The sequence below is a fragment of the Heterodontus francisci genome, chromosome 4, assembly GCF_036365525.1.
Source record: "Heterodontus francisci isolate sHetFra1 chromosome 4, sHetFra1.hap1, whole genome shotgun sequence".
In the NCBI taxonomy this organism is placed as follows: Eukaryota; Metazoa; Chordata; class Chondrichthyes; order Heterodontiformes; family Heterodontidae; genus Heterodontus; species Heterodontus francisci.
This window is the reverse complement of record NC_090374.1, coordinates 41,224,660-41,239,895: the sequence shown is the minus strand read 5'-3', so window position 1 is coordinate 41,239,895 and position 15,236 is coordinate 41,224,660. Positions and strand designations below refer to the sequence as shown.

Genomic DNA, 15,236 nt, shown 5'->3' with positions numbered 1-15,236 from the left:
TCGCTTACTCAGAACTCAGATACTTCAAGATATTTCTATGGCATGTGACATGTGGCATTATATTTATATAGTGCATTGTATTTATTATTCCAGCAATGTGAGGCTGAGTGACTGAAATTGTTTAATTATCAATTTATAATTAGCACCATCTTCTGTGTCTGGGTTTACAGTATTTATCTGGCTACTATCAATGATTTGAGATTTTCATTTAATTTGAGTGTTGTTACATTATTGATTTATTGTAATATGTCCTTTTTCCCAAACTCATTTGTCTCAAATTTGCACTAGGGTTGCTCAATGTGACAAAATCTCACAAATAGCCAATGAAACTGATTGTCTGCCATCTTACATAGCAAAGGGTATCGCCATATCTGCTTTCTACTATGCCAGATGTCTACAGTTGGGCTTAGGGACACAAGAAGATCAGGCGGAAGCCAGAAAGTACTATTACAGGGTAGGTTCTAAAAATGTTGTTACAATCAATCAAAATTTCACGAACACAAATAGAATTTCATCCTATATATTGATTTTTTTTAGTATGATCTTTATCAGAATTTACTACCCATTGAGAATTCATATATATGACAAGTCCTGCATGACGTCAGGCTGCTTCAATCATGTTGATCTGTCCCACAAGTGAAGTACTTATATTTTTGGTTGACTGTATGTGTATAATTTCAGAAAGAGCAAATTATAATTTCAGCGTAATGAAATTCACCTGCTTTCTCCTGTTCTTTTTAATTTGCCTGAACTGGATAAACAACATGGCTTTAGATCCCTGCCGATGTTGCTGTCGCTTTGGGGGTACATGAAAGTGGCTGAGAGATGGCTGATTTTGAATTTTTCCTTCCTAACATGGGTAGGTGCCTGAACTCCACTTGATATCCAGCCACAACCATGAAGCTATGATCAGCAAAAAATGGAGTGGCGAGATCAACCTACATCCCACATTGAATGAAAGGGGCAATCCCATATCAAATATCTTTTTATGCTGGCAGGGAGGGGTTGATATTATTAAACCTATTATTAAAAGAGGAGAAGGTTTAATTAGCTTTGCCCTTGTGGAAAGTTGGAGTATTCCAAGTGTTACAATGATGTGGTGCGACGTGGGTGATTCCCACCTCACCACAGAAGTGGATTTGTATTACAGTTTAGCCCCTTGATGTTTTATTTTTCAAATAAATAGATCATGATACGTTTTCTTGTAGGTTTTAAAAACGGAAAATCAATTGTTTATTGATCAATACACCTTATCCCAAAATTGTCACAACTACATCCACTCACGCATTTGCTCGCACACACATGCACACAGAAAGAGACAAATAGTGAAGGGAAAAAAAGGCGTGACTTTTAGTGGGAAGGGAGGAGTTTACGATTAAACTTGTTGAATTCTCTTGGAAATCAAGTTCTCAATAGATGCAGGCCTGAGATGATTGTAGATTGCTCTCTTGATTGAAGGTTCAGTTGAAGATGGTGCATTACTTCTAGCTCTCACTGACCTAGATGTCAGATTCTGAGCAGGGCATGTGCGTTTTCTGGCTTGGCCAGAACAAAAGCTGTTAGGAGGTTTCTTCTTTTCTCCCCTTCCCTCTCTCTCTCTCTCTCTGGCTGTCCTTTTTTAAGGCAAAGCTGTTATCTCTCACCTCCTGTTAGAAGACGCTCTGGTCTTTGGTCCAGGACGTGGCTACTTCACACCTTGTTTGTTTCAGTGGAAGACATTCAATTCTGTTAGGATAGGTGTAGGATGGGTTCATTTGACACCTTGTAGCTTTGAAGATTTGTCCTATGTCTTTTCAGACAGTTTGAATACACAAAAGACCAATCCCTTTTTCTTCAGTGTTCATTTTGGACCATTGTTCACTTTTTAAAATAAAGATTCATTTTTTTCACGACAAAGTCACTTTTTCATAACTCTTCAGAGTAAGTCCATGATTGTTGTATCATTGCACTTTCAGTATGCGTGACACAAGGAACTTAATTTCTTGGATTGAACTTATTGTTGGTTAAGTGGATGTGATGTTGCTTGGACTTTTGCATTGGAGCCAAAATAGACAAAAGATACTGCATCTTTAAGTTCCATGATTTTTATGCAAAGCGCATATTTATTAATCCTACCTGTTAAATGAGAGGGGTGCGGGGTGCTGACAGTAGCGGAGGCTGTCAGAATCCACTAAATTGTCCTCCAATTACCAAACCAATTTTAACAAAACTTTGTACAGAATTTTCTGACCTGGTATTGTGGCAATATTGTGCCCCCCAGCAAAAAAAAATCTCAGTCTCTGATAGTTATGCCGAGATTTTCACTTGGAGTTCCATGTTCTGTTCTGAAGCACATATTGTTAACTTGTGCTTGGAAAGAGGGTGACACTGGCAAGGCTGCATTTATAGCCCAACCATTCAGAATGTCACACAGGATATATTATTGCACTTCACGCTGAAAAGAAGGAATATCTAACCTGACTGTCAATGCTTTTTTTAATCCAAGGCATTTAACATGGATCGTGATATAGCATCTGACCTGCAATTTCAAGTTATAATGGAAAGAATTTAAGAAGAGTCCATTGTGATGATATCCTTGAAAAGACTCTGCTCCTGTGGATTATTGTTATGACAATTAGGTATAGTGAAACAACAGTTTTTCAGCATGTAGTTAATCCCACATCATTTTGGAAACAGGAAGTTGCAGCACTGTTACTAAGTCCTGAGTAAAAAAGACTTGTGATTCCTGGAAAACATCTTAAACGCCTTATTACTAGACAAACAGGTGTTTGAGCTTCATAGAACTGAGCCATTTACTCACCTCAAACTCCCAGTGTAACTATTTAAATTGCATCAGATTTTTAATCATATATTGAAAAAAGATTATCCTGCAGTACTTCAACTTGAGGCCTTTTTGCTTTTAAAAAAAACTTCTGACCTGTCAACAGACAAGGAGCCTAGAAATGGAATTTACCTAGCCTTTGATTTGGAATAACATCCTCAGGCATCTCAAAGGCATAATCAAAAAAATGGAGACCAAGCCAAATGAGATATTAAGGGCTGAAATTTATGAGCTCGCCACCATTCACGGCAGCGCACTCCAATATCGCCGGTCTTCCCACGCGGTTGAGCGGTGGGGGCCGCACAGAGGCCTCGCCGCCAGCGGTAAAATACAGCGGGGCCTTCACCCCATTGGAGGTCATGGCGGGCCTCTCCTGGAAGAATTTTCTGGGGCCCTCCCCCCGCCATGACCCCCGATACGGGAGGGCTCATAAAATTCAGCCCTAGGTGTGTGTGCTAAAGCTTGGCTTTAAAAATGGTCTCGCTGCCTGAGAGTGTGGTCAAGGCAGATTCAATTGAGGCCTTTAAAAGAGAACTGGATACTTATCGGAAGAGAAAAATATTGTAGGGCTATAGGGAAAAGGCAGCGGAGTGGGACTAGCTGAGTTGCTCTTGCAGAGAGATGGCATAGACACAATGGGCCGAATGGCCTCCTTCTGTGCTGTAACCATTCTATGAATTCCAGAACCTTGCAAGCCATTGCAGACATGGTTAACAATGATGGTTCAAAGAATGAGAGAGAGGCACAAGAAACATGAATAGGCAGAATGGAGAATTAGTGGGGAGTTTGGAGTGGGTGGGTGTCATGTCACACTTGACAACACTTAGGGATAGGGAGGCATGAAACAATGGAGGAGTTTAACCAGGAGAGTTAGAATTTTGATAAAAGCTGCTGGAAATCTGAACTAAAACAGGAAGTGCTGGAAATACTCAGCAGGTCTGGCAGCATCTGTGGAGAGAGAAACAGAGTTACCGTTTCAAATTTGAAGCAGTGGGGACCAGGCCTCAGTGTACAGCAGTGAGAATAGAGGTTATGGGCAAATGGGATTTTGTGCAAGATCAGGTGGGTGGGGGGTGGGAAACCAGCCCGAGAGCTTTAAAGACATCAAATTTGGAGGTGACAAACAGAGATGAGGATTTCGGAGGCGGACAAGCTGAGGTTACAAAGGACAAATAGGCAATCTTTAGTAATAGACATTATGTTTACATGTGACTTTTCAGAACAGTAAGACAGTAGTTCCTGTATTTTGTGAGTGTTTAAACATTGAAGACAATGTGCAAGATCTTGCACTGTCAGTAGCAATACTGCCATACCACACTGGTGTGCACTGAACTGGAATTCGTCTGGTCATCTTAGCCTAGTCCACTTCAGGACTTGAGCTTCTAATCTAGACTGACAACTTCATTGCAGGGATTTCAGATGAGACAAACAGAACTCTCTATCTGCCAGCTCATCAGGTGGGTGTAAGTGATCCCCATGGCACTACTCCCGATGTCCTGACTAGCTAACATGCTTTCCTCAACCATCACAACCACAAAAATCATCTGTTTGTAAGTCCTTTCAGTGCGTAAGTTGCTGTCTTTGTCTACACAGCAACAGTTTGCACTTTGTTGTAAAATGCTTTGGGTTATTCTGGGCCACTGATTAAAACTTTTCTATGAACATCTTTCTTATTCCCAAAAATAGGTTGGATTCTTCGGAGTGTTTCTTCCAACAAAATATGTATTGAAATAAAATCTACCTAAGATATTACCTGGCATTGTCAAAATACTAACATTGAGTTGATATTGTACAACACTGTTGGCAGCTGTGGGATCAGAATCCCACATGCAAAACAGAAAAATTGCAGAATGAAAAGGGAAAACAAAGCTCCCTCCCTCATGGTGCACATGTTTAATTTATTTCAGTACAATATGCACAAATGCAAATAGCGTAGTGGTAATATATGGGAATGGTAGTGTAATGGTAATGTTAGTGGACTAGTAATCCAGAGGCCTGGACTAATGCTCCAGAGACCTAAGTTCAAATCTCACCATAGCAATTAAATTTGATTAATTAATTGGGAATAAAAAGCTTGTCTCAGTAATGGTAACCATGAAACTACTAGATTGCTGTAAAAACCCATCTGGTTATGAATCAACCACCTTGCTGTGGGTTTGGAATCACGTGGAGGCCAGACCAGATAAGGACAGCAGATTTAAGAACATAAAAAATAGGAACAGGAGTAGGCCGTTCAGCCCCTCAAGCATTTCCTTCCCTGAAGTGTACTCTTAAATGCTCTCTGAAGTGGCCTAGCAAGCCATTTAGTTGCATCAAATCACTACTGATAAACCAAAAAAGTAAAACTGAATGGACCACCTAGCATCAGCCTAAACACTGGAAACGCCTAAGTTACACCATGCCCAATCAACCCTGCAAACTCATCCTCACTACCTCACGAACATCTGGCAAGAGCTGTCCCAAAGACTAGTCGAGCAACCAATCAACTAGTCATGACTAGTCAAACAACAGCCTGACATAGTCATACTCACCAAATTATACCTTACCGTCAATGTCCCTGACCCCTTTATCACCATTCCTCGGTATGCCCTGTCCTATTGTCAGAACAGACCCACCTGAGGTGATGACACAGTGATATATAGTTGGGAGAGAATGATCCTGGGAGTCCTTAACAGTGACTACAGACGCCATGAAGTCTTATGGCATTAGGTCAAATATGGGCAAGGAAATCACCTGCTGCCCTCCCTCAACTAATGGAGCTGTGCTCCTCCATGTTGAACACCACTTAGAAGATGCGCTGAGGGTAGCAAGGGCTTGGGTGGAGGACGTCAATGTCCATGACCAAGAAGGACATATCTGCCAGCCCGGGTGATGGGAGGTTGGTGAGAGAACCATTAAAAGGGAAAGTCCTACTAGACTTCACCCTCACCAATCTACCTGTCGCAGATGCATCTTTCCATGACAGTATTGGTAGGAGTGACCACCACATAGTCCTTGTGGAGACAAAGTTGTGTTGTGCAGCATTACCACCGTGCTAAAACTGGGCATCCATAAGGCGCTTTGGACTTTCAGCAGGAGAAGAATTGTATTCAACTACAATCTGTAATCTCATACCCTGGCATATCGCTCACTCTATTATTACCATCAAGCTAGAGGATCAACCCTGGTTTAATGAGGAATGCAGGAGAGCATGCAAGGGGCAAAACATAAAAGTGAGGTGCCAACCTGGTGAAGTTACAACACTGCACACTGAAATAGTGAAAGAAGCATGCAAAAGAGCAACACAATCCCACAACCAATGGATCAGATCAAAACTCTGCAGTCCTGCCACATCCTGTTGTTAATTGCCCATTGCCATTCACAAACAGGAGGAGGCTCCACAAACATCCCCTTCCTCAATGATGGGGGAACCCAGCACATCAGTGCAAAAGACCAATCTGAAGCATTTGCAACCATCTTCAGCCAGAAGTGCCAAGTGGATGATCCATCTTGGCCTCCTTCTGAGGTCCCCAGCATCACCGATGCCAGTCTTCAGCCAATTTGATCCACTGCACATGATGTCAAGAAATGGCTGAAGGCACTGGATACAGCAAAGGAATTGACCTTCTCAACATCTCGGCTGTAGTACTGAAGACGTGCGCCAGAACTAGCTGTGTCCCCTAGCTGTTCCAGTACAGGTACAACACTGGCATCTACCTTACAATGTGGAGAATTGCCCAGGTAGTCCCCATTTACAAGAAGGACAATTCCTATTCAGTCAATTACCACCCCATCAGTCTACTCTCAATCATCAGCAAAGTGATGGAAGGTGTAGTCATCATACTGCACTTATCAATAAACTGCTCACTCAGTTTGGATTCAGCAAGGGCCACTCAGCTCCAGACCTCATTACAGCCTTGGTCCAAACATGGACAAAAGATTTCAACTCCACAGGTGAAGCGAGAGTGACTGTCCTTGACATCAAGGCAGCATTTGACTGAGTGTAGCATCAAGAAGCCATAACAAATTTGAAGTCAATGGGAATCAGGGGAACGCTGTCCACTAGTTGGAATCATAGCTCGCATGAAGATGGTTGTGGTTGTTGGAGGCCAATCATCTCAGCCCCAGGACATCACTGCAGGAGTTCCTCAGGGTCCGACGCCCAACCATCTTCAGCTGCTTTATCAATGACATTCCCTGCAAAATAAAGTCACAAGTGGGGATGTTTGCTGATGATTACACAGTGTTCAGTACCATTTGCAACTCCTCAGATACTGAAGTAGTCTGTGCCTGCATGCAAGACCGGGATGACATTCAGGCTTGCGGTGATAAGTGACAAGTAACATTCGTGCACAACTGTCAGGTGATGACCATCTCCCCTTGACGATCAACAGCACTACCGTCACTGAAACCTCCACCAGCAACATCCTGGGGGGAGGGGGGGGAGGCGACCATTGATCAGAAACGTAACTAGACCAGTGGTATAAATACTTTTGCGACAAGAGCCGGTCAGAAGCTAGGATTTCTGCTCATCTCTTGACTCCCCAAAGCTTGTCCACCATCTAAAAGGCACAAGTCACAGTGTGATGGATTACCCTGCACTTGCCTGGATGAGTGCAGCTCCAACAACACTCATCAACACTATCAAGGACCAAGCAGCTTGATCTGCAAACCCATCCACCACTGGTACACACTGGCAGTAGGGGTCTACAACAGGGTTGTCCAACAAATGGCCCACGGGCCAGAATCCAGCCCAACAAAGGTTTCCATCCAGCCCGCCAATCTACCCGTGCCTCGGCTCTGATTGATGACTCCCCTGTATGCCAAGTGGAGAGGGTAGGCAGAACCTATGTCTGACGAGCAGGGGACCCCCTATCTATGACTGGACACTCTCTGTGACTGAAAGAGGCTGACCAGATGGGGATTAGCACTGATTGGTGGAATGTGGCACAGGCACCCTGGAATTGGCTGCCCCTGCTGCTTTTGTGTGGTTTACTAAATGTCCTGTATCTTGCAGGTTCCCCCCTCCATTTGCCCCAGCTTCGATAAAACAGGTAAGGTCAGTATCCAGTTGTGGGTTTGGCTGCTGTGAGGAGCAGGTAGTGGGGAACATGGATCATGGAGCAAGGGAGGCACGAAGACAGAGAGGGGGGAAAGAGAGGGAGGCAGGCTGGGGGGGGGGGGGGGGTAGGGAGAGAGAGGGAGGGGCAGGGAGAGAGAGGGAGGGAGAGAGGGCAGTTGGAGGGAGGGAGAGAGGGGAGGGGGGAGAGAGATAGTGAGGGGGAGAGATCAAGATCTCTCCTGACAGATGGACATCTATCCAGAATACTCCACATCATAACATCAAGTGTGCAGGCAGAGATTGACTACTTATGAAAGCAAAAACAATGCCTGGCATCTCACTAACTCGGTGTTTAACATAGTGACAAGAAAGTTAAATAGATCAGTCATCTCATTTAAAGCTTTGTCACAAAAATGCACATTTGTTGTTCTGATTAACAGTAAGATAAATTTTTTAATGCCTTTAACTTAATGAAATTTCCTCACTGGCCCCCTATGTAGGACAAAAATTGTAATGTGGCCCTTCACAATGAAAAGGGTGGACACACCTGATCTACAAGATGCATTGCAGCAACTCGCCAACCCTCCTTTGACAGGAGCTATAGGATCATTAGAAAGGAGTAATGGCAATATTGACAATATCAGCAATATAAGTAAGTGTAATAAGAAAGTAGAAACATTATGGATAGGATTAAGGAACAGAACAAGAAACTGGAAGGCGTTTTCTACCCACTGTAGTGAGGCAGTAGGTTATGTATAAATAAAGAATTCAGAGAAGCACATAGCAGAAACAATGTGGTTATCATGAGAGATTTTAATTTTCACATGAGCTGTCCAGCTTCTCCCAACTTTAGTGTCATGCAGACCCCCACCTGCCAAGAATGAAGCACATTTATTTTGCCACATGGACATTAAATTTCAAATTGTTGCTGGGAAGAAGAGAAGGCCCGTTACAAGGGGTTGCCCAGCCCCCTAAGTGGAAGGACATTTTTACATATTAGCAGACAGTGCTTATAGACAGGGAAGCTGTTTCCTGCTCCAATTCAATCCACAGACGTCGTCAGACCAGTTAGTCACATGACTAGCTGGCTGCTGCAGAGTTTGAATTGAGGGTCTGCAGAAAGCTCTTTGTTCCTGGACTGAAGCAGACCTCCTTCTCCTGTCTGCTCCCATCTCTTTCTCTCACAGAACTCCAAAAATGGACTGAAGACACATGAACCCCAAGAGAGAACAGTCTCCTACAGTGAGAAAGGTTTACGAAGAATACTGGGTTCCCAACAAAAAGCAAGAACCACCTATAGTTAAGGACTCTACAGTGAGCTCGAAGACCTATAACAAAAACTCTTCAGAAGTTGCCTCAAACTTTTCCACTTTATTTCTTCTGCTCTTTTCTGTCTCTATTTGCATGTGCATGCCAGTGTGGGCGCGTTGTGTATCCGTAGGCGTCAACCGAATTAGAGTTTAAGGTTAAGTTTTAATAAATTTCAATTTTTCTTCTTTAAACCTAAGAAAGCCTGTTTGTGCTAATTTCTTTGCCGTATAATTGGAAAGTGGTGAACAAGGATTCACCAGGGGGGAGCGAGAAACGTGGTTTGTTTAAAATAAAACCCTGTTACAGTAAGACCAGGCGAAGGCTGAAAAGGAATCAGAGACCTCTTTCTCACCTGGTCCTAACAGCAGTAAAAACAATGAATTTCTAGAATGTATTGTGGGCAGTTTTCTAGAACAATTATATTTTGGAACCAACAATGGAACATGCCATTCTAGATTTAGTGATGAGCATTGAACCACTATTAAGTTAAAAATCTGAGGAAGGGAGCATGTTGAGAATAATGACCATAATGTGACTGAATTTTATATTAAGTTTGAGAGGGAGAGTCACAAACCAGTGTTTTTAATTTAAGATAAACTTTGAAAAAATAAATGAATTGACCAGAATAAACTGGGCTGAACTGTTAATTGGTAAACCCACAAGACAAACTGTGGGAATTTTTCAAGTAAGTTATTTGGTGGAATAGAAAATCTGCACATACCCCAAAAAAGAACAATGGTTAATAAACAAGGTAAGAAGCAAGCTCAAAGGTGTGCACAATCTAAGGGAGAAAGGGAATCCAGGGGACTGGGCGGGACAAAGGGAAACAAAGTAACAGGTGCAAAAAGTGAATATGAAAAAAATCTTGCAAGGCGTATCAAAGCCAACAAGTTTTTATAAATATATTATGAAGTCAATTAACGAGAGATGCAGATGAGACTATAATGGATAATAAGGAAATGGCAGACTTGTTAAATGAGTGCTTTGTGCCTGTTTTCACAGTTTGGAAAGAGGACAAAATATCAGTGGTATGAGGAACATAAACATAAGACAAGGACAGGAACCTCGTGGAGTTAATAAAAGTAAAAGTAAAAGAAATTAAAAATGTAACTCAGTGCAAGATAAATGAATCTCCAAGGGTCGATGGTTTCCACCCCAGGGATTTTAAAAAATAGTTGAGGAAATTACAGATATGAGGCACTGCACCTCCAGAAAGATACATTCGCTGGAACAGAACAGAGGTGTAAAGATTTAAATTATATGGGCAGGTTAGGTTTGTGCTTCCTTGAGTTTAGAAAGTTGAGGAATGATCTAATTGAGGACTTTAATATAAGAGATTCATACAGATAAACTATTTCACAGGGAATCCAGGACAAGGGGACATCATCTTACAATTAAAGCTATGCAAATTAGTAAAATCAGGAGGACTTTTTTTCACATAAAAGGTAGTGGAAAATCTGGAATTCTCACCCAAAAAGCTGTGGTTGTTGAGTCAATTGAAATTTAAGACTGAACTCCATACATTTTTGTTAGGGGTCAAATTCTGTTTGATAAATGCTCCTGTGCAGCACCTTGGGATATTTTGAGACATTAAAAGTGCTAAATAAATGCAAGTTGTTGCTGTACGGGTATCAAAAGATGTGGAGCAATGGTGGGTAATTGAAATTGAGGTACAGATGAGCCATGATCCAATAGAATGGCAGAACAGACTTGAGAGGCTGAATGGCCTACTGCTGTTCCTATATTCTGCATGGTGGCATGGTACAATGTAATGCCTTAGCATGCAATTTTACATGTTTGCTTCATAATCTCAGCCTGACCATTTTGAGGATGGTGTTACCCATAGGACAGAAGTGAGAGCTGAACCATTGGTCAATTTAGAACTGGAAGAGTGCGGGCAAGTGTCTGGCATGGGGTCGGGGGAAAGAACTGCAATAAATTATAAAGACCAGTGGTGGTGTGGGGAAAGGTAAAAAAAAAAGTGAGTATTGAACAAAATTGTAGTATTGTGCAGCTAAAACAGGTCATTGAAACATAAGATCCTTAGGGGTCTTGACAGGGTGGATGTGGAAAGGATGTTCCCTCTTGTGGGAGAATCTAGAACTAGGGGTCACTGTTTAAAAATAAGGGGTCACCCATTTAAGACAGATGAGGAGAATATTTTTCTCTGAGTGTCTTGAAATTTTGTAACTCTCTTTCTCAAAAGGCGTGGAAGCAGAGTCTTTGAATATTTTTAGATAGATTTTAGATAGCTTCTTGCTAAGCAAGGGGGTGAAAGGTTATTGGGTGTAGGTGGAAATGTGGAGTTGAGGTTACAATCAGATCAGCCATGATCTTGTTCAATGGCAGAGTAGGCTCGAGGGGCTGAGTGACCTATTCCTGCTCCTAATTCATATGTTCACTGGTAGTCTCCCAGTAGGTTCAAGCCTGCATCCTGCATCAGCAAGACTGATTTTGGGCAGTCATTGATTAGATGACTGGCTTTGAGAGTTTATTGCCTCAGTGCTGTATGTGATTTGGCATCAATAAAACAGTTGCTTACATTATGCATCACAATCAATTGAACCAGATGAACAAAAACTAATTTTGATGCCTCACGACCAGAACAGAGTCCCCTGAGCATGTAGTTACAAAATATAAATTGTACTCGTACACTAACTTGCTCATTGTGCCACATATTTCTTGCAAATCTGAGCACTTATAATTAGTCATAATGTTACAATGAAGAGAATGATGTGATGCATTGGACCTTCAACAAATATAGAACATGGCTAACTGCTTGTGAATCTTCATATGGCGAGTTCTAATTTTCAGCTTTGGAGCTGCAGAGAAATCAAAACATTTCCCCTATAAGGTAGGCAAAAATCAAGAAGTAAAATCACCCCTGGCTGTTCCTCATACACACACAACCTGCACTACTTCATTTTCAACAGTCTGAACTGCACAGCAATGCCAGTGTTAGGTAGATGGAGTATCCAGGGCTATCACAATTTTATTTTAAACAGATGAGATCCAAGAAGAGATCTGATGGAAATCAATAACCCATGTTAAAAATCCCATTTGGTACGACATTGAGCAACAGAAGAAAGTTTGCACTGAAGAGTTTAGATTTTCGTCATAATTTATTGCTTATAAATCATCTACACCATTGAAATCTTTGGTAAAAATAAAATCTAGTTCTATTTAACAATAAAATATTCACAATGATCTACATACATATTGCACACAGAGGCTACTCAATGGTCACTGATAAGAAAGGAATGTTAAATTCCTCTGTGAGGAGCTTGCAACTTAGATACGACACATGCACCACCAACAAAAATAATACAATTCTCAAGTTGTCTTAAAAAATATTTATTCCATTTCTCACAACATTAATTACTGGCATCTGTACTTCTTAAAGAATCAAACTACCGGATATCAGCGTGAAAGGAAAAAATAAGTAGCTTTATGCATTGATTCAGCAATGCTGAAGCATAAAGTCATTTCACTTAGTGCTACATCTGTCATGTGTGAGGAGAAACAATAAACATCAACATATCCCGGCCTATTTGTCCTTCTGGAAAAAAGTTTGTAGCTTGTGTTTTTTAAAAAAAAACTACTTTAGGTCCATTATGACTTTTACTTCATATATATTCATGAGGTGCTGGATAGACTCGGGCAGACTTTAAGTTCATCCAAATGAATTCGCAGTTCTGGACATAATTCAATCAGGAGCAACTCCAACAGCATCTGAAAGGCGCAAGGGGGAAAAAAACGGAAGAAAGGTTTAACACACAAATGTCATCCCGTCTTTCAAAATCCAGTTGACAAATCTGAACCTAACAGATCCTGTCCAGAAAGCTTTGCTGAATCTGCCTGTCTGGTTCCAGGAAACTGATGTTATACAAAGCCCCATGAGAGGGTGCTCTATCCACATATCCGGATAGATACACATAACCAGCAGGTGCTGGGACTCTGAAGTAGTTTTGGTAGGGAAGGAGGTTGTTAAGTCCAGCTCTGTCAGATGAGCATCTGTCAAGTGTCCACTGCAAGCTCTCCAAAGGTCTGATCTGGCCAAAGCAGCTTGTATATTTATATATATGCATGAGGTTCTGGATAGGCTCAGGCAAGCTTAATCAAATTAATTTGCAGTTCTGGACATAACTCAATTTCCATTTCCCACAGTTTGTCTGGCAATAACGGATGGAATGTGTGTCAATCATCAAGGTTACCAAATGCCCTAGAGCCAATCACTTGCAGAATTCTGGCTGTTGGATATAGAACCTATATAGATTCTACGGCATGCAGGTAGTCTGATCACACCTCCGTCCACTAACATAAGTACACAGAGCCCATTACAATTCAAATTCATATTGTGCTGATTCTAAACTGCCCTTAGAAATGGCTTAGTAAATCCTCAGTTTTGCTCAAGGCAGCAGTTTAGCAGCACCTTCTCAAGGGCAATTAGGGATGGCCTTGCAATGCCCACATCCTATGAATGAATAAAAGAAATTCACCCATTCTATAAAACTCTTCAATAACTTTGAGAATATTAATAATGCAGAATATAGAATATTAATGACCGGACCCCTATGATGGTCTGCTTTCCAAAAGATTCACCACAATTTAATGATAAGGGGTCTAGAAATACCATCTTAGCGTTTAGCTAAAGTTCTGTTCTCTTTAGTAGATTACATGACTCTAATTTTAAATTTCAGATTTAACCAAGCAAATGAATAGGAGAACTGAAGGTGGAAGCTTTGTGGCCCTCCTGACAGGATTAATACTTCAGTCATCCTGTGAATACCACCACACAAACTACACTTTAAATTCCAACAGTGATGTGACTGTGTTAATAAAGTCATTCAACAACTAAATAACTGAGTCTCAGTATTCTATCACTAACACTGTTCTGGGTTTTATTAAATCACATTTGTAAGAACTCAATGTCTTTGCTACAGGTTTTTGTATTACATTTATTAACAGAAATCAATTGTTACCAGTCATTAACTGTAACTGGGTTAGGATATTTTGAGTTTCTAGTGTGGAAATAGCTCTCCTGAGCACACATAGAATTATCAAACAGGTCTGGAGAACAAGTCTATGGGGTTCATGGTTATGTATTAAACAGACACCATCTAGGACAAAGCAGCCCGCTTGATTGGCATCCCATCCAAAAACATTCACTCCCTCCACCACCGACGCACAGTGGCTGCAGTTTGTACCATCTAACAGATGCACTGCAGCAACGCACCAAGGCTCCTTAGACAGCACCTTCCAAACCCGCGACCTCTACCAACTAGAAGGACAAGGGCAGCAAATGCATGGGAACACCACCACCTGCAAGTTCCCCTCCAAGTCACACACCATCCTGACTTGGAACCATATTGCCGTTCCTTCACTGTCACTGGACCAAAATCCTGGAACCCCCCCCTTCCAAACAGCACTGTGAGTGTAACTACCTCACATGGACTTGCAGTGGTTCAAGAAGGCAGCTCACCACCACTTTCTCAAGGGCAATTAGGGATAGGCAATAAATACTGGCCTAGCCAGCGACGCCCACATCCCATGAATGAATAAAAAAAAGACAAACATTGTTTGACAGCATGGAGGTCTGTGCATGTGATTCCTTATTGACCTGGTGACTTACGTCACTTCCCTTTTATGACGTTTAATTGGAGGTGGTGGACCTCCCTTGGGAAAAGAGGGTGAGGAAAAGAGAATTAGAAAGCTAAGCTAGGTCACGACTCAATATTGGCAGAACTCTGAAAGAGATCAATTTGGATTTAAACAGCATCGTTAACACAGAAAAAACTCCAAGGTGCTTCACAGAGAAGAATCAGACAAAATTCACACCGGGCTACAGAAGGAGATATTATGAGGGGTGAGCAAAAGCACAAAGACAAGGAGGTTCAAAATGAGGAGACGGAGGTGGAGAGGCAGAGGAGCTTAGGGAGCTAATATCAGAGTGTAGGGTCCAGTCAACTGAAGGCAGGACAGCCAATGATGGGGTGAAGATAGGCCAAGATGCACAAAGGTTTAGAGTCAGAGGAACTGAGGGGTGATTTTAACTTCCTGCAG

General features: G+C 41.8%; 2 protein-coding genes across 10 annotated transcripts in view; one reads left to right on the top strand and one right to left on the bottom strand.

The window, feature by feature from the left end:
- The window catches only part of lrp2bp (LRP2 binding protein), a 50,949-nt gene extending 36,986 nt beyond the window's left edge, over nt 1-13,963 (top strand). The window contains exons 9-11 of one of the 7 annotated variants that reach the window (XR_010974848.1): nt 289-454; nt 2,486-2,618; nt 13,874-13,934. Coding sequence is in view for 6 of the 7 variants with exons in the window: in XM_068029411.1 (XP_067885512.1) it covers nt 289-454; nt 775-822 (214 nt within the window). In the remaining variant the exon portion in view is untranslated. Of the gene's footprint in view, nt 1-288; nt 455-774; nt 860-2,485; nt 4,767-13,873 lie in introns of those variants that run through there. The other 6 variants (XM_068029414.1, XM_068029411.1, XM_068029413.1 and 3 more) reach the window with 6 other exon arrangements.
- snx25 (sorting nexin 25) overlaps nt 12,277-15,236 on the bottom strand; it is a 317,716-nt gene continuing 314,756 nt past the window's right edge. For all 3 annotated transcript variants that reach the window (XM_068029407.1, XM_068029409.1, XM_068029408.1), the window contains one exon: nt 12,277-12,905. In XM_068029407.1, coding sequence (XP_067885508.1) covers nt 12,810-12,905 — 96 coding nt within the window. In that variant the 3' untranslated portion in view covers nt 12,277-12,809. The remainder of the gene's footprint in view (nt 12,906-15,236) is intronic.